This window comes from Candoia aspera, chromosome 17 (genome assembly GCF_035149785.1).
Source record: "Candoia aspera isolate rCanAsp1 chromosome 17, rCanAsp1.hap2, whole genome shotgun sequence".
Lineage (NCBI taxonomy): Eukaryota > Metazoa > Chordata > Lepidosauria > Squamata > Boidae > Candoia > Candoia aspera.
This window is the reverse complement of record NC_086169.1, coordinates 7,938,727-7,957,199: the sequence shown is the minus strand read 5'-3', so window position 1 is coordinate 7,957,199 and position 18,473 is coordinate 7,938,727. Positions and strand designations below refer to the sequence as shown.

The window sequence follows — 18,473 nt, the reverse complement described above, 5'->3', positions numbered from 1 at the left end:
GAGATGAGGGGAGCTATCCCAGGGATCCACGGCTAAATCATACCTCTGCCCCACCGGCCTTTGGGGAACATCCACGGTGGCACCGATGCTCAAATGCTTTCCTTGAAGTTGGGCTCCCGGCACGCTTCGCTCCTCCTTCTGCCCCTGCCCCCCCTCCCCCCCCCCCGTTTTCACAAAAGCAAAACAAAGTTAAAAATTGACTTGTGGTCTGACATGCTTCTCTTTTTTCTTTCAACAACATTTGGGGGGGAAAAAAGGAACACAATATAGCACCTTGTTTGAAAGGAGACCTAGGAAGGAGGACAATGGAAGGCGTGGAAGATGGTGGCGGATCGTCGAACCCTTCTGAACGCAAAACTCCAGGGAACACCTGTCCCGCTTGGCTGTGGGTGACACAACTCCACCCTGAAGTGGTTCACAACGGCGTCGACCTATGGGCGTCAAACCTATTTAACCCCCCCCGTTCCCCTTTAAAAAACACCTTGGTTTTGAACTCCCCCTTTTTATTAACAAGTCAGGACCATCCAGCTGGCTTTTGGGAAACAGGAGCGTCCCCTGCGGAGAGCGCGACCTGCAATTGCCCCAGTTGCCCGCTTCGTCTCGGCGTTTCTCTACTGCCCCCCAGGAACTGAATGAACGACTCGCTTGGCCGGATTCCACCCCGGCCGAGACTCCGAGGCTTGATGGGTGGGAGCAGGTCAGGAAGCAGGACACTTTGGACGGAGGACGGGAAGGTGGGTCTGGGGCCACCGTCCCCTTTCCTCCCCGGCCAGGCCAGGGGCAGCCTGGCCGGGCTGGGCCTGGCTCCGGCGGGGGCTTCGCTTCAGAGCCCGGCTGGGAAGGGTGGTCGGAATGCGGCCAGGCAGGGGGAGCCCCATTTCCTTTCCGCCTCCATGAGGACCCCGACCCTTGAGGAGGGGACCGCGATCCGCCAAGCATCGTCCCGGCTGCAATCTCACCTGGGGGGCTGGGCTGGGCTTCTGCCTCCCCCAACCCCCTTTAATCCTCCTGTCCAGGCACCGTCCGTCCCTCTTTGAGGCGAGAGGCCACCGAGCCACGGCCCTAAACCAGGCGGCTGGGCTTTCCTTTAGGTCTGCCCAAGGGAGAAACAACAACGACCCTGTAGGGTTGGAAGGTCAGGGTGGAAGAAGGGGCGAGGCAGGCCCTGTGAGCACCTCACCTCGACTTTGTTTCTTTCTCTTTTTTCGTTTCTGGGGGCTTTTGCACAGGAAGGGCGGGAGAGGAGGACGAGATGAGCGAACCAAAGAGGGCGGGCGACGGGGCCGTTTTAAGATGCTGCCTCTCTCGGGGGAGGGGGAGGGGGGAGAGGCGTTTGTGGGGTCTCCTCTCCAGAGTTTTGGGGGATGCGTGTCTGGACAGTCTCGCTGCGCGCCTCCTTGGGGCGTGGGTCTCTCTGGCGCGCGCGGGGGGGCCGGGGGCCTCAGACATAGTATTCCTTGTCTTTGTTTTTCTTGCTTTTCCCAGCCGCCTTGGGGGGGGCGGCCGGCTTCTCCTTGACCACCGCACCGTTGCTCTGTGCCGAGTTGCTGATGTAGTTCCGGCTCTGGTCCACCTGGTAGGAGCCCTCGTCCCGGTTGCGGTACTTGTACATGGCGTAGAGGAGGATGAGGATGCAGAGGGCGGCGGCAGCCACGATGCCCACCACCATGCCGGTGGTGCTGCTGGACTCCCGGATGACCTCCACGGCGCCGGGGGGGCCCCTCTCCCCGGGGTCGGTGGGGTTAGCTGTGGGCAGATTGTGGAAACCGGGGGAAGAGGTTACAACGGGGCGCTTGAGCCGGTTGAGCCTGTCGGGCTCGAAGGAGGTGGCGAGAGGGGGGACGTGCTCGGGGTGGGGCCGCAGGGGCTCGCGGTTGTTCATTTTGCCCGCCGGGATGTGGCGGACCAGCCCGGGGGAGGCGGTGGCGGTCAGGAGGTCGGGGGCGGAGGGCGACGCCGGCAGTCCTGTCCTAAGGCCGGGGCGGTGTCCATGGGGCTTTCTGGGTGCTCCGTCGGGGCGGCCCAGCGGGGTCCTATCTGTGACCAGGGGGAAGGAGGTGTAAAAGTCTTCGTCGTCGGTGGGGGGCAGGCTGGAGTCGGAGACCTCCCCGGAGGCGTACCCCGAGGCCTCGATCCCTTCTTCGCAGTCGCTGTCGTCCTGTTCGGCCAGGCAGGGGGGCTTCGGCTGAGCCGGGAGGGAGATGGTGCCCTTGGTGGTCTCGATTACGGTTAGGAAGGGGCCAAAGGTGGGAGGCAGGGGAATGAAGGGAGAGCGGGTGGCAATCGGAGGGGTGTCTAGTGAGTCCTCGGTTATTATGGGCAATACTAATTCACCTCCTAGAACAGAGAGAGAAGGGGAGAGAAGACGGGGAGAGCGGTTAGCCGCGCGGCCGGGGTCTCCCGCCTTCCACACAAGACAGCCAACCACGAGGATAGCTAGCCAAACCCCCCTGACTGCGTCCCTGACCACTCCCTTTCGTCTAGAAAAATCATAATCAAAGGAAAAAAAAGATAATTAAAAAAGTCATTTAATCCATAAAAAAAGAAAAAGTAAACAGATAAAACAGCAGAATTAAAAGCAATAACACCCTCTCTGGCTGATTTCTCTTCCCATCCTCTTTGGCTAAAACACTAAAATATTCTTTCTCTTTCTCTCTTTTTTTTTCCTTTTTTTCCCTTTCTGTTTGTTTTTTTTTAAAAAAAATAAGAGAGCAAACCACGGAATTCAGTCAACTTACATCAACAAATAGGCCGTGTGATATTAGCATGAAGAAAAAAAATTACAAAAAAGAAAACTAGGTAAGAATGTTTTTGGAGAAAAAACAACTTTTTTTTCTTTTCGTTTCTTTAAACATCTCTCTCTCTGCATCTTGCCTTTTTTTTTAAATTTCGCTTTCTTCCAAGATTCATTTCTGTGCTTTGCTTTTCACAACTGCACCCCTTTACCTCTTCCCTCCTCCCGTACCCCAAAAGAGATCCCAGTTCTTGTTGCACCCCAAATCCCTATCACCCACTTCAATTTTCCAAAAATTAAAATGAGCAGGGACTTGCAAATCCATTTTTTTTAGCTCTCTGCAAATTTGAAGATTTTAGATATAAACTGATGCAACATTAGGACTTTGCAGAGAATTTTCCAGTGCTGGGATGGGACAGCCCTGTGTTTGTTATTTTTTTGTTTTTGCCCTCTCCAAATTGATCCTGGATCTGAAACTCCCAGTCTGGGCTTGACCTTCCTGGCCTTGTGCAAAATATCTGGGGGAAAAGTGGGTGGTTGGATGTGGGGTGTTTTTTTTCTCCCAAGGAGGGGTGTCATAGTTTTCCCTGCATTCTTACAGGAGGCCCCGGAGAAGCAGATGGCAGAGGAAGGTTTATGCGAAGAACCATTGCATAAAGGCAAGTAAAAAGCAAAATGAAGTAGAAGAAGGGATTTGTGCTGAATCCATGCTTGTTGCTGTAATGATGTGCAGAAATGTGGATTTGAAGTGTGTATGTGCATAAGAGAGAGAGAGAGAGAGAGAACAGAGAGAAAAAGGGAAAAAGCTCCCTTTTTAATGGGAAAAGAGGAAAAACCCTTTTGGCTAACTGCCTTCTTGGAAAGGGGTACACAATTTTCTCAGGCTGCAGGACACACTTGGCCTCTGAATGGCAGGTCGGGAAGAAAACGTGGGGGTGGGATTTGATGTCACTTCATTGACACTGCAACTTAATTCAGAGTCCACTGGAGTTGGGAAGCCAATAAATTCAAATAAATAAATAAACATAATCAACAGATCCTCCTTTAGTCTTGTGTTTAATAATGCCCCTTCTTCTGTCATATTTATAACCTGGGAGCCACTTTTGGGCACAACTCTTTTGCTGGCCTTTGCTGATCCCAAGAAGCTACAAAAAGCAGACCTTGTTAGCACATGGATGAGAGACCACTAGGAAATCCCAGGGTTGGAGGCTAGACTGGGAAACCCCAAAAAATTCCCAAAGGAAGCAATGAAAAATCACTTCCTAACTTGGGTCAGGAAAACTACAGGAATGGATCTTTGAAGTTGGCAAGAATCAAGTTTGACTTGAGGAAGACACTTTCCTTTTCATTTGGATATGTTGCTGATGTGAACGAACCATCTAGACCAGTGTTTCTCCACCCCAGCAACTTTAAGAGGTGTGGACTTCAACTCCCAGAATTCCCCAGTCAGCATACTTTAAGGCTGAGGAATTCTGGGAATTGAGATCCACACCGCCTGAATTTGCTGAGGTTGAGAAACATTGATCTAAACCCCAGAGTGCAAGTGGTGATGGTTGAGCTTTGAAACTGGCTGGAATTCAGTGGGCCCCAAGCGATCAAGCCAGGGATAAACAGGGCCCAACCCCTCCATCGATCCCCTTTGCCTTTGGGAATGGGGATCATTGCTCCTAGCATGACATCAGGAGAGGCTGCCCCATGCAGGGAGCAGGCCAGGCTGAACGCCTCTTAGGAACAGCACAGCTGTGCCCAGACCAAGTTAAACCTGGCTATCGGAATGGTATTTCCATCTCCTGGCAGGGGGCTCTGGCACAGTTGTTCTGCTGGGGAAAGGGAGAAGGAAGAGGCAGGCAAACATGCCTATGTTTATTTCATGCAAAAATAAACTATGTTTTTATCTCCCCCCCCAGGTGTGTCACATGCACACAATGCTTTGGGAGCCTTTGCATGTAACAGATTTTTGAGCAGAAGAACAGGAAGGTTTTCATGGGCAGCAAAAGGGAAATTAATGGGCTGCGTTTGAGCCCAACGTGTCTGAACCTCTTTTGTGTTAGTAAAGGAGGGATTCACTCTGCAAATTTCATAGCAGCATAAAATGGGAAGGACGGCGTTTTAGGCGGCATCTGAACCCTGAAACCGCAAATCAGAGCAGCACGTTTGACAAGGCAGGCTGGATTAAACCTGGGAGGATGCCTGGATGTTTAAAAGGCTTTAAAATGGATTATAATTATGCATATTTTTATTCCTTAGATGGGTTTGCACAGCACAGTTCACTTGGTTACGGAATTAACCCATTTTCTCAGCTTGCACAAGGCACTAAAGCACCAGCTAACCAAATAGGCTGGATTCATACAATGTGTTAAACTTCAGGAACCTAAGCAAGCTTTGGAAGGTGTGCGAATGAAAGTGCTCCGGCTACACTGGTTGCATGAATGGCGCCACAACAAATGGAAACTGGGCGGGACAGGATGGAACTAACATGGATAAGGAATAAACTCTGTTTTCCCTAACAGATTACTTTCAGTTGACCTAAATGTTGAATTTGGATGTTCATGGATTTTAGTTTTTTTACGCAATTTTAGTTCTTTTACGCATTTTTCTTCAATTGTTTGTTTTTTCTCCCATTAATCTGTTTCTTTTTAATGTAGTGTTTGAGAGTTTTTGTACTTGTTTTACAAATAACAATTCAGGATGTTTTTATTTTTTTCCCCCCACCATTTTTGATTCAGCATGATGTAGTGTCTGTCTTTTTGATTTGCAAACAGTAACATGAATCGATGTTAAGAAAAGAAGCCACGGCCCTTCCCTTCCAGGGAGGCAATCTCCATCGTGGTCAGTATCCTGACTCTGAGTTTCCTGACCTGGCCTACCTGGAAGGGCTGACGTTTAAGTGCAGACTCCCTAGAGGTGAGCCAAGTCACAATATGTGGGGGGGGAGGGGGGGAGAAAGCCATTACTCTCCTCCCCCAAATTGGGTCGGGAACCCTCTCCAGTGGAAAAATGCAGGAAGGCAGGTGACACCGGCCTTCCCAAAGGCTACTGACGGCTCCCGCGGGCTGCAGCCAGGAGGGCTCTACCTCCTGATCTGCCTGCAACCCACATCGAGGCGGGGCTTGGCCAACGGTCCGCCAGCATGCAAGTCCCCACACGTGCCTAGAAGCCCAGGGACAAGTTATTCCCAGTGGTTAAGCAGCAGCCCCCTGCATGACCTCAGAGGCACTCTTGGCTTCATCAAGGGAGCGTAAAGCTGCAGGGCAAGGCTCGGGCTGGGCTCATGGAGCACATCAGATGGGCAGGCGGGGACAGCTGTGCCCAGAGAGGGAGGAAGCCAGCCAGGGCAGATGCAGAGCAAGCGAAGCCGTCCCTCGCCCGCCCACCACGATTAACAGCCTGCTTTTCACCCCCATTAAATGTCATACATTTGCAGATTCCTGCCATCTCAATCTGCTGTGCCATGGGGGATGCTGCAGAAAGCCTCATTTACTGTTTAATAAACAAGAACTGAGATGTTTGGAGGAAAATCCACCTGGAATATCACTTCTGATTGCAGCTGTTTGTTCTGATTAGTTCGGTTCCCACGATCACTTAACTGGGTCGGTTATGGCCCTGGCTGCTGCACAGTCACCAGGTGATGCCCGGTAGGGTTAAGGCAGCTGTGGTTTTATGGAGTGGTGCAACCCCAGCCTGGGCTTGGTGTATCCGGTGAACCCAGGAAACAGACTAGTTTAGGGCCTGGGTTCAGAGTGGTGAGTCAGCGTCTGAGGTAGGTCAAAACTCTGGACATGCAAATCGCAACCCTTGCTCTAAATCAAAGGGGGTTCGGGCCCTTCCAAGCACATTGCAAACCATGTGCCGCCCCTTACAAATGCTTCAGCGTCGAGGGCAGAGGTCAGGGAAGGACAAGACCAAAGTGGTACAGCCCCCTCCTTCAGGCCGATTTAATAAGCCCCAACATCTCCTTGGGAATTAAATTCAACCTGGAAACTCCCTCTAACCTTCTGTAAGTTGGTGCAAGCGCGGTCACCAAATCGTAAATCTCGGGAGATTTTCTAATTCTGGGGAGAGTTAGGGGAGGGTTGACGCGTGCTGCTCTGGGTGTGAACGCTCGCTGTGGGCCAAACCGCACCTCTGCCCAAAGCTGGTTTGCACAGCAGGCGAGTCCAGACTGAAATGGAGCTGGGCAGTTGGTGGTTCAGGTGTGGTGGCATCCCAGCTCTTGTCTCTTTGGTGTGAACAGTCTAAGGGAGAACGGGGGGGGGGGGGTTCACCCAGGCCACACGTATCCTACAAATGCAGCAATTGGCTTTGCTTGCCTGCGCTCTGGGTTTTGTGTGTTGTGTGAACTCGACCACTACCTCGATGCAGTTCCAACTCCTTCCGATCAGCGCTGCCCCCTGCAGACCCACCCACTCCCGCCTCCACACACTCCCTCGCCCAGCTGCCAACAGGCTCCCTTGCCATCCTCTGGGGCCTCCCCGCAAGCCCTTTTCCTGGATAAGCTTCGTCAGCCCCAGCAGTAAGATCCAGCACGATCACAGCCGCATCCGGTCAGCTGCAGGCCTGAGAAGAGCCACCGGGGAAGGCAAAGAAAGAGGAGAGGAACGGAGTGGGGTGGAGGCGAGAAGGGCATCTCCGTGCAGTTAGTGGAAAACACGGAAGGCCTCGGCAGGGTGTGGAATGGTGTGGCTGCAGGCGTAAGAAAGGAGGCCCTGCCTGGGCACTCTTGAGCCGGGTCCTGGGAACGGAGGAAGCTGCCTTTTATGGTATCATAATAGTATAGTATCTCTGCTGTAAACCGCCCAGAGTCCCTCTGATGGGAGGAGATGGGCGGTGACGATTTTGATAAATAAATAAATAAAATCAGAACCTATATCCTATATCCCAGACTTGCTTATAAACTAACTTTATAAAGGAGGGGAAAATCGTGGAATTGAACACGTCTCCTGGTGAGCACGTGGACATGGATGGCTGCCGCTGTCTTGGCAAATATGCAGATGTGCTTTGCCAATGACTTCCCCCAAGCTGTTCTTGCCACTTCCTAATCTACTCTCTGACCCTGGGATTTCTTAGTGGTCTCCTCTCCGATTTTGAAATCAGCCAATTTTGACTAGGTGCCAGCTGACCACGGCTTATATGCCTCTAATGGTTCATCATCACCACCATCATCACCACCACCACCACTCTTGGAGCCAGAATTGATGATGATGATAGAAAAATTTAATCTGTTTGTAGGTTTTCAGGGTTTGAGAGAGGCATATATCCCAGTTAGGCCCGGAGGCGCTTGAGGATTAAAACTATCCCGGCTTTTTTGCGAAGACTCCCTGGTGTCCACAGGTGCCCCTGCTGCCCTCGAGGGGAGGTGTGGGACTGCATAAAAGGGCAATGGCAGGTCTTTTCTGGTAGCGGAAAGGCCGATGGCACAAGAATGGGGGGATCCCTGTCCTCTGCCATCACAAATACACAAATACCATCCCGTTTTCTCCTTCTGGTCTGAACCTACCCACTTCTATACATGAAATGGTTCCTGTGCTTTGTCTTCTTTGAAAGTCAGGTAAACTGACTTAAATTTAAGCACAGCGTCCAGGGTCATGCTAACTGAAAAATATATGCCTGGTGAACATTCACATCAATTCTTTCTTTTGCTTTTCCTTTTTTTAAAAAAATGGCTTAGCTTCTTTTTGCAAATAGTAGCCAAACCAAACCTTCTGCAGGCAGAGGGCATTCCTATTAGAGGTAGCATGTTTCTAGGCCTCAGCGTTCCCCATAAGAAGCTGGCTTTGGGTTGGGGCATATAAAGTGGCTGTGTACCACTTCAGGGCAGTTGGTGTATTTTGATGGCAAAAAAATGGTTTCCAGATAAACATTTTCCAGGAAAGGATTTAATTCCCGACAAGGAGACGTTGGGGATTATTAAATCAGCCTGGAGGGGGGGGGGGGCTGTACCATTTTGGTCTTGTCCTTCCCTGACGTTTGCCCACAACACTGAAGCATTTGTAAGAGGCAAATGCTTTGAAGGGCCTGAACCCCCTCCCCTGCCCAGAAAGGTCGAATTCTAAACCACAGTTTGGTCCAACCATTCCTGCAATGTTTCGAGCTTGAAACAGGTTGAAATAGGACCATTTCAAGCCACGAACACTTCTGGGATGATCAGAACAACCTTCCCCCCCACCCAACTGAGAACATTTTAAGCCTGAAATATTTCAAATTTATATTCCACACATGGGTATCTTGCTGCTTCTCCCCAATTTTTCAGTATTTGAGGCTGTTAATTGTAGCTGGAGAAACCCTTGGCACCCGATCACAAGGATTAGGGCCACTTGAATTTTCCAGCCAAGTCCTGGCACTCAAAACAGGCTTTAGGGATCTTTAAAAGATACATATACCTTGTATTTTCTCCCTTAAATCATATATATGGGTCTCTCTCCTACCCCAAATTCTAACTTCACAACAATCCTGTGAGGTAGGGCTTCTCAAAGATCTTGAACTACAATTCTCACCAGGCTTAGCCAGCAGTGATGACAGGGGTGACAGTCCTGGGGGGCCACAGGCTTGTCACCCTGAGTACCCCTAAAAGATGGTCTCTGTGCCAAGGTTACGTAGCAAGCCTCAGGTCCGAGAAGGCACGAAGCAATGCAAGTCATTTGCCTTGCAATTTCTCATCATTCTTCTTTCCCAGCAGAAGATCTTTTCTGGCTTCTGTTTTTCTACCTCATTCTCAAACCTCTTGAGAATTCCTTTCAAATTTTTCTCTAAGGGGTATTTCTGAGCTGATTGGATTGTGAAGTACTGAATTGCCAATGCTGTTTTCTGTGACACACCTTTCCATCTGTCTGCAGCCTCCCTGGCTCCCCACAGCACCCCCACCCCCAATAATCCACTCTAAATTCTTCCTTTAGGATTGGAAGAATGGAAATGTGGGAAGCCAAGGAGGCTGGAAACTGCTGGAGTAAGAATTGTGCCAAGCAAGACAGGATTCACACTCACCCCTAGGCTAATTTATCACCAAGGAAGGGGCCGAGAGCCTGTTTGGTCTAGTGGCTAAGATGCTGGGCTAGAAACCAGGAGGCTGTGAGTTCTAGTCCCGCCTTAGGCCTGAAAGCCGGCAGGTGACCTTGGGCCCGTCACTCTCTCTCAGCCCAACTTGGTGCAACGTAGACCAGCCTCCTCATGGTGCACCCTGGGCAGTGTGACTTGTCACGGCTAAATAGTCTGCACATCTGGCTGCTGGACCTCACAAGGATTTCCCAGCAAGAAACAGCAGCATGTGCCATAGGATTCAACAACAACAACTAAGGAAGGGCAGAAGCCCCACACTTTAGCTATAGCAACTGCCAGCAAAATTTGCTTCTCCTTTAAAATGTGAAAAGCAAGAATTCTTTCATCAAAGAGAATGAGAATAGTAGGAAAAAAACAGATGAATATTTTTGCACAATGCTATTCCCCCATGAGTGGAATTTGTTGGCTGGATGTTTGTTTTGGCATGTGGGAGAAAGTCCATCTGCTACTTCTCGCCCCACATCGGCAAGGATGGAGCTACCCTTTCTGTGGCTGAAAGAAGTTCAAACAAGCACCTGCCCAGGTCACTTTAATGCTAACACCTGCATTCACACAGGATGCAAAGCTGGGCAAGACTCCTTCTGTTGCTCCAAACTAGCCCACTGGGTATTGTGCAAACCACAAAAGGAGTTATAGCAAAATCTCAGTTTAACTGATCCTGAATTAACAATTTTCAGATTTAATGGGCGGGATCTGGATCTGGACATCTCCCTCAATGAAGGACAAAATCAGGTTTTCGCATATAAATAAAATTGTGCTTTATGCTACATGCCTAATTTTTTAATGTGAATTTATGTCATTAGTGATGTAAACATCTGCAAATATTCTACATTTTTATCTACATACTGATGCAAATGTAAATGTATGCAAATACTGCAAATGTATGTCTTTAGTGACATTTTGTAATGATGTTAATGACATAATTTTGTGCAAGTACCAACAGTGCATCGTTTGTTTGCTTCTGTCGTGAGGCAAATGCCTTAAACCCCCTGACTTAATGGACGTTGGATTTCACATGTCCATAAAGTTGAGTGTTAGTGTAATCCAGATTAAGCGTGTTGTGTGAATGCAGGTGTGTGCGTGGGGGGTAGGTGCAGTGTGATACAAACCGACCAACCTTTGATCAATAGGACAAATTCTGTGCCAAAAAGGAAAGAATTCAAATCCTCTTAACTGTCTTTAATTCTTGGAGTTGGGAGTAAAGTGAGTTTTCTGGGGTGAAGAGTGAGGGTGGGGGGACACAACAGCCCATCCAAGTGAGTTAAGTCCTCCTTGAAGATGCCCAGAGCTGGCCGGGAATCCTGGGTGTTGTGATGCTAACTCATCTGGAGTGCTGCATATTGAAAGCAACAGATGCAAGAAATGGTCTTTCTAAGATTCCCCCCCCCCGCTTTTTCCCTCATGCACTGGAAATATCTCCCACAGAGCAGCCCCTTTCAGCCCATCACAATTAACCTGCAGGGCCATTTTCTCTGATGTGATATAATAGAGACATCCTGTAGCTAATTGAGATACCACAGAAAAGTGCAGTAAAGAAGCACATCTCCTCTCTTGCGCAGATCCTTTTTTTTTCAGCCCTGGGTTCTCACAATATGCTAAACTCAGGTCAGAGTTTTTTCAGTAGCTGCATTCACAGTTCTTGCAATGCCCAAAAAATAAACCAGAGTCTGTTTTAGCCTGGTGGTCTGGTTCTCACCACATGCCGAGCTGCCAATGACCCAGCTCCATTTGCACCTGACCCGGTGGGTCATGTGAATGCAACCACTGACTGGCAGCTGCTCGTACAATCTCATACATCACCCAGCCCTTTAATGGAGGCATTAAAGACTGAATTTAAGATTGCTGCATGCAGAGCATTGCAGGAAGGCCCTTTTGTTAAAATTAAGTAAGATTCTAGTCCTCATGGTGCTGATTAAGGAGCTGATTTAAATCAGAAGATGGGATGCTGCTGTATGTCAAATCAGGACAGGATTCTGTGTTGCTCAATAGCCGTAACACTGATTAGGCAGTGATTTCTGCAGAGTTTCAGGCATTCCTATCCTGGGAGGGATCAAATCAAATCAAAAGAGTTCTAGTCCCCATTTCAGCTAGGAAGCCCCTTTGCCCTCCCCATGGCTGGGTACAATTTTGAGCCTTCCCATTCAAACTCTGCCCCCAAAGAATGGGTGCCCTTTGGTCTTGTGAGGCACTGCAGAAGGACCTCCCAAATGCTGGAGGCTTTTAGCATTTTCTTAGATGTCATTATTTTGGCCCAACTGCCAACGGATCCTGAGATTTTTAGGGACTTGATGGGGGATCAGGAAGGGCCTTGCCCAGTCACAGGAGAAGGGAAGGGAGGATGATGCCAACGCTTGGTGTTCTCCCACAGCAGCCTTCCCCAGCTTGGTGCCCGAGAGGGCCGGGCTTTTGCCACAGCCTTACGTAGTTCGCTAAAAGGCACATTGGCTGCACTTACACAACATGCCAACTTTGGGATGGGGTTGGTGGCTTGCTCTCTTGTGCAAACCCAGCCTGTTCAGTTAGCTTATGCTTCAATGCTCAATAGGAATGCATTAAAAAAACATTCAATAATTATGTGTAAGAGCCCTGTGGCACAGTGGTTAGGGAGCTAGACTAGGAACGGGGACACTCGGGTTCAAGCCCCCACCCCCCCAGGTCAGCTGGGCGACTTGGGCCAGTCCCTCCTCTCAGCCCTAACAAGGGTCAGGCTCTGCGACTTTCTGGCTGGAAAATAAAACTCCATGTTGCATCATGCCCTGAGAGTTTGCTATAAATTCTGCAGTGCAAAACAAGCCAGTTCTGGAACCAAGCAGGACAATGTCAGGAATAACAAAAACAATCAAGTGCTTGACTCAACTTCTCTCATCCCCAAATGGCAGCACTTTTGGCCCTTTGGCCAGGGTTATTCTGGGAGTTGAAGTCCAGCAGCTTTCGGCACACATAAGGACTAGAATCTTTAAAAAGTCAACAACCAGACAGCAGAGATTCTCAGCAAACTGAATTCACCAATTATCTTTCAATCCTTCTCAAATTTTATTAAGTGTCTTTCCCTCTTAACAAAGAGTTCTGCGCCTCCATTTTGTTTTGTAAAGTGTGGGAGCCACACAATTTTCACCACGCCCAATAAATGCCAGAGAAAGAGGTTTACCACTCAGTGACGGGTTTCAAGATTGTTTTAAAAAACAGCTCTTCAGAAGCAGGGGGGAAACACACACAGTTGTGCGGTGTTCCAGAACCACCCGGGAAGACCGGAGCCTTTTCTGATTGGAAACATCCCTTTGACAGATGTTGTGTGGTTTTAAAACGATGCTGCAAAGCCACGTTGGGAGACTGTATCTCTGCAAAGCGGCATGTGAATGCTTCCAGGAATGAGGGCATAAAAAAAGTTGTTCCACCCAGCAGCAGCTGGCCTCTTCTCACACCACCTCAGTTTGGAGTGTTGCTGTGGCGATGTTCGCACAGCTTGATCCTAACCCCAGGCCAAGGAAGGCCAGCTTCTGTGTTCCCAGATTACAGAATGGATTCCTGCACTGGGCAGGGGGTTGGGCTGGATGACCTCCAAGGAACCTTTCAACCATTACATTCTACAATTGCATGTAGCCCAAAACAACCACAAAAGTCACATCAATCGTTGGATTTGTTAATCAAGAATGATTTTTTTTAATCGTATGCATTTTCCTGCACCTCATTCCAAATGGTTGCCCTTCCATTTGCAATTTGACCACCCAGACACAGCTTTGTAAGCCATTCAATTGTGCATTTTTGCACAATGTTAACAAACATTGTTAAAGGGGCAGCTTTTGGTAATTTGTGGGGGTCCAAAAGCGGCATCCAGCCTGCCTCTGGAGGACACACACAACTGCTGCCAAGCCGTGGGCAGATTACGGGGAATCCGGGCCTCTGCAAAGCACCCTGGGTGCATCTTGCAGGCCCAGGAATGTGACAATGCAACGGAGCACCTTTCAGCCGCCACCAGCGGCTATAAAAGCATGAAAAGCCCTGGAAAAATTCAAGGCATGCTAACAAATGTTAATTGGGGGAGAGAAAGCACCCCCCATCCCCGATCTTCCCCAAATACCCAGAAGGAAATATCCTGGCCAGCCCCCAACGCTCCAAGCGGAGCCTCTTCCCCTGTCAGTCGCGAGGGGACGGGAGCCGAGCGCGTCTGACTCAGTGGGGAGAACAGGGACGGAAGATGCGGGAGGCGCTCGACTGGGGCCCTGCGTGCTTGCTTTCTCTAAGGAAACAGGGACTGAGCTGCCACACAGGTTGGCTGCATTCACACAACACACAAGACGAGCAAAATGGCGCTGGGTCAGCGGTTTGAGGTGTACTGGCAAGCCCAGCCCTTGTCATTCCTTGCGGGGTGGACTGGGCCACTGAATAAGCCGTCTGCACCCATTGTGAACACAACCATTCTTTGTATTAACCTGAGTTCAGGGTTTGGCGTACTGTGTGAACCCCACTGGATGGTGCTGATGAGTGTATCCATTCTCATTTTTTTTTAAGCGTCAGAAGGGCTCGATCACTGACAAGATCAGAACTCCTCAATTCTGATACTGGGTAGGGGGTTGGGCTGGATGATCTCCGGGGTTCCTTTCAACCCTGGCATTTTATGTTTCTGCAACTCTGGAAATGTCTGCCAGCTTTCTTCCTATCCTATTTTTAGATGGTGTTGGAAAATGCCTTTATTCCACAAGAACTTTAATGCTTAATCTTTTATATTTCAAAGGTGAGGCCAGTGTCTTTTGAAAAAAAATACTGTTGTGTCTTTTTTATGCTTTTGCTTTTGATGCTTCCTGCCTTCTTTGATCTTTAAATATTGATGGAGCCATCTATTTTTTGCTCTCTCTTTTGCTAATATTGCATTGTTATTGCTATTGCTGTTATCAGCCTTGGGAAAATGGTTTTTAAAGAAGCAGAATATAAATAATGTGTTCTGCTGACTGGCACTTAGTTTCTGTGTTTCAGTTTCATCCACCTTTCCCCCTCTCAATATATCTCGAAGGCTAAGGACTAGAAGCTTGATTTTTAAGAAGTGACATCGCCACTGATTTTTAGGACCCTGGATTCTGTGCTCCAGCGATGCAAGTGCAGCAGCAGAAGAGACACCTGACTGTGAGCATGTGCACGTCCGTGTGTGGAAAGAGAGAAAAGGAGAGGAGAGGAGAGGAGCACAAGAGGGCGGAGGGAGGCGTGGTGCCCAGCTGCTACTGGGGGTCTTGGTTTCGCAAAAAGAGTTGCCTGCCTGAGTTTCTGCACAGAGAGCCCCCCCCCCGGCTGATCCTGGGGCCTGGGCAGGGCTGGGCAGTCCCCCTCCCCTGGCCTGGGGGTGCCCGGGGCAGCGAGGAAGGAAAAGGACCCACCGGTGCTCGGCTCACACTCCTCCAGGTCTTCGTCGTCGCTGGGGCACTCGGCCGAAGCCACCAGAAGGTCGTCCGAGCCCTGGAGGGAGGGAGAGAGGGGTCTGGGGGTCAGAAGGGGGTGGGGATCCACAGGGTTACCTGTGGGCCCGCCAACCCCACCCCCCACATCCAAGAATGGCCAGCGCAACCCCCCCCCCCCGGCCCCAATCTCCACTAATGTTGGCTTTTTTAAAAAAAAAAATCCACCCTTCCCAGAAATTGGCACAAAGTTCCAATTCTTTGTTACCCCCCACCCTTCAGGAACATAAGGCGCCGTACATCACACCTCCTCCTCCTGTTTTCTCTGCCACAACAACCTTGTGAGGTTGGGCTGAGACAGGCTGGACCAAAGTGCCCCAGGTAGCTTGCGGGGCTGAAGGGGGGCTTCAACCTGGACCACCCCATCACACCGGCTCTCTGCTCTTGGACAAATGGACAGACGTCCTCACTCAGCCTCCCCAGCCCAAACTCCCGTCAACATGATGCAACGCCGGTCTGCGCCTGCCGTGACGCCGTAGGCCCAATCCAGATCGCAATGCGCCAGCTGAACCTGCCTGGAAGACCCCGGGGGCCAAAGCGAATGAGCCAAGAAGGGGGCGACCTTCTACCCAAGCTGCCCCAGGAAGTCAGCAAACTGATCCAAGCAAGAGAAGGGAATTTTTGGATGCAGGCTGGGATATCCCACAAGGGCTTTGAATAATCCCCCGGCTGCCTTCTTAGAACGTGTTTCACCTGCTTGCGACTTAATCCATTTTAGGAATGTAACACATTGGATCTTAAACCAACTGAAGTGGGGCAGGTAAACATCTGCCAGCCCTTTGAGGAAGTCCGGACAGGATACCCAAACCATGAGTACTAACAGTGCCTTTATGGTAAGGTTACAGTAACAGAATCTGGCAAGTCTGAATGTGCCCCCCCTTTACTCCCCAGAAAATGAGGGAGGGTCCCTTCTGAGATGCTTTCTCTACCCCCATCCCTGCTGTGGACTGAGACGTCTCTTCCAGATCGTTGTCCTGCATGGCTTTTCCTCCTGTCTCCCCAGGCTGTTCTCACAGCCCATGACAACATCCCACGGGGACCCTGAGAATGAGCCCGGTTGCGCGTTTTCTGCAAATGCAACTGCTGGTTTTGACCTGACCAGGTTCAGCATGTTGTGAGAACACAGCCAGGGAAGGTGTACAAAGGACACAGAGGTCAATATATATATATATATATACACACACACACATTTTTGAGTCTGGTGTGCAAAGGACACAGAGGTCAATACACACACACACACACACACACACACACACACACACATTTTTGAGTCTGGCTCAAAGATGCCATTCCCGTGTGAGGCTCTAGAGAGATGGCAGGCTGGTTCTGGAGTTCAGTAGGAAAACAAAAATTTCCCCCTCCAGTCTGCTCCTGGTTTTGTCTATAAGGGCAACCTTGCCTTTCAAAAGAAATGGAGTTAAAAAAAGAAAGAGAAAAAGGGAATGTGGGGATTCCCTTTTGAGAGAGAGAAAAAGGAAGATTTACAAAGAACCATTTTCAAGGAGAAAGACAGGCATTTACTCCATCGTGCAAGGGGTGGGGCGGGTGCCTTGGAAAGGGGACATGAGCGTTTAACGGGTCAGCCCTGGACTTGTCTCCCCCTCCTCTTCCAGGCAGGAGGGAGCTTGGGCCCTGGCCTGGCCTGGCCTGGCCTGGCAGGCAGGCAGAGAGCGAGGAAGGGAGCAGCTGTGTGCTTTGGCTGAATAAACCCCATTTCAGAGCAACTGGAATTGCAGAACAAGGCGGCCAAGCGCTTTCGCTCACAAGGCGAGTCAGCAACCAGGTGTTCCCATTCGGCCAAGCCATGCATGTGCTCAATCACGGTTTGTTGAATATAGGCCTTAAATTGGGGGGGGGGTGAAGGATGCGCATGGCCTTTCAAGATCATGGGGGGTGGATTTCTGCAAAACAGCTGGGGGGGGGCATGCTGCTTGTCCATGCAGAAATGTTACTGTGAAGGATCCATCCAGTCAGAAACTGATCAGAAATGTATTTATCAGCCCAGCTTATCTTGGTCTCTTTTTCTGGGCAAGTGGGCATATTTTCAAACAAAAGGCCAGATTGAAGCCACCCACTTTTTAAAAAATTTCTGCATTCCTTGGAAATGAAAACAATGTCCGACTCTGCTGAGTTGCTTTTCAGCTTCCTGATCTTATTGACCTTCCGGGATATGTTACTCCCATCTTTAGTAGCCGGGAGGCTCTAAATTAATTAATTTTCACAAGGAGGGCTCCAGCCTGGCTTCCTCTGCAGGCAAAAAATCCCAAGCTTGATTCCCAGCAATTCCAGGTGTGCCTGGAAAAGTTCCACCTGGGCTGCAGAGGAACCACTGCAGAGCTAAATGGGTGAAAGGCATGAATCTGCAGAAGGGGCTTCCAATAAAATCTTTTCTGGAAAGGGGAAGCCGACGAGGTCCGACCAAGTGTGTGATAACGTCCAAGTCTGCAGCTTTATTTTGTGGCTTATTTGGTTTAGCTCTGTATTGACCAAAGCTAAACAGCGTGGCTCGTTCAAGAGACCGTTGTTTAGGGACTCCAGCTCAAAGGAGCCAAAGTGTCGAGTATCAACCCAGTGGCCAGGAAAACCTTTTGTGCCTCTGAGCTTTTCTGCAGAGCTGCCCCCCGCTCTACCCTGCAGGGCTGTGGTGCAGATGGAAGGGGCCAGAATGCTCTTCTCGGGGTAAAAAGCAACAAATGCTTCTCAGGAAAGATGGCAACAGACGCCAGGTGCGGAATGCATCGTTTTCCTCCCTGCTCCCCCCAACCGGCATTGCATTAGTATTCGGGAGCAGGCATTGCAATGCATCAACCCCGGTGTGTCCAAATTAGCATGACAAAGACTTGGACAGGCACCTGGGGCAGGGAACCGGTCACCGAGACCCCATCCCAGAGGCAGCATATAAATGAGGCGGCTTCCAGATGCCCCAGCTCCTCTTCTCCCTTCTCCTTCCAGCATTTGCAGTGGGCTGGGGCTTTTCCATTGGTTTGGTGCCCCCAAAGTCCCCAGAAAGCTGCAATGCCTCCCTTGCTTGCTGCTTCTCATCTCTGCCCTGCCCTACTTCGCAGGAGAGATGCGTGATTGGGAACCAAAAAGGAACGCGCAGCTCACCAGAGGCTCCTGGGGCTGCTTTCAAACACAGTTTTTAGAAATCCAAAGCAAGGTTTGAAGGCCATTTGAAGGCAGGGTGCTGACCGTGGCTTGGTTCACACTACAAGCCTGGCTGAATTCACCTGTATTTATGT

At 50.0% G+C, this 18,473-nt stretch overlaps 1 protein-coding gene across 11 annotated transcripts in view; it reads right to left on the bottom strand.

Moving 5' to 3' along the window:
- Window positions 1-483: 483 nt before the first annotated feature.
- NRXN2 (neurexin 2) overlaps window positions 484-18,473 on the bottom strand; it is a 326,517-nt gene continuing 308,527 nt past the window's right edge. For all 11 annotated transcript variants that reach the window (XM_063316920.1, XM_063316927.1, XM_063316922.1 and 8 more), the window contains 2 exons: window positions 15,154-15,232; window positions 484-2,337 (listed from right to left, as the gene is read on the bottom strand). In XM_063316920.1, the coding sequence (XP_063172990.1) occupies window positions 1,442-2,337; window positions 15,154-15,232 (975 nt within the window). In that variant the 3' untranslated portion in view covers window positions 484-1,441. The remainder of the gene's footprint in view (window positions 2,338-15,153; window positions 15,233-18,473) is intronic.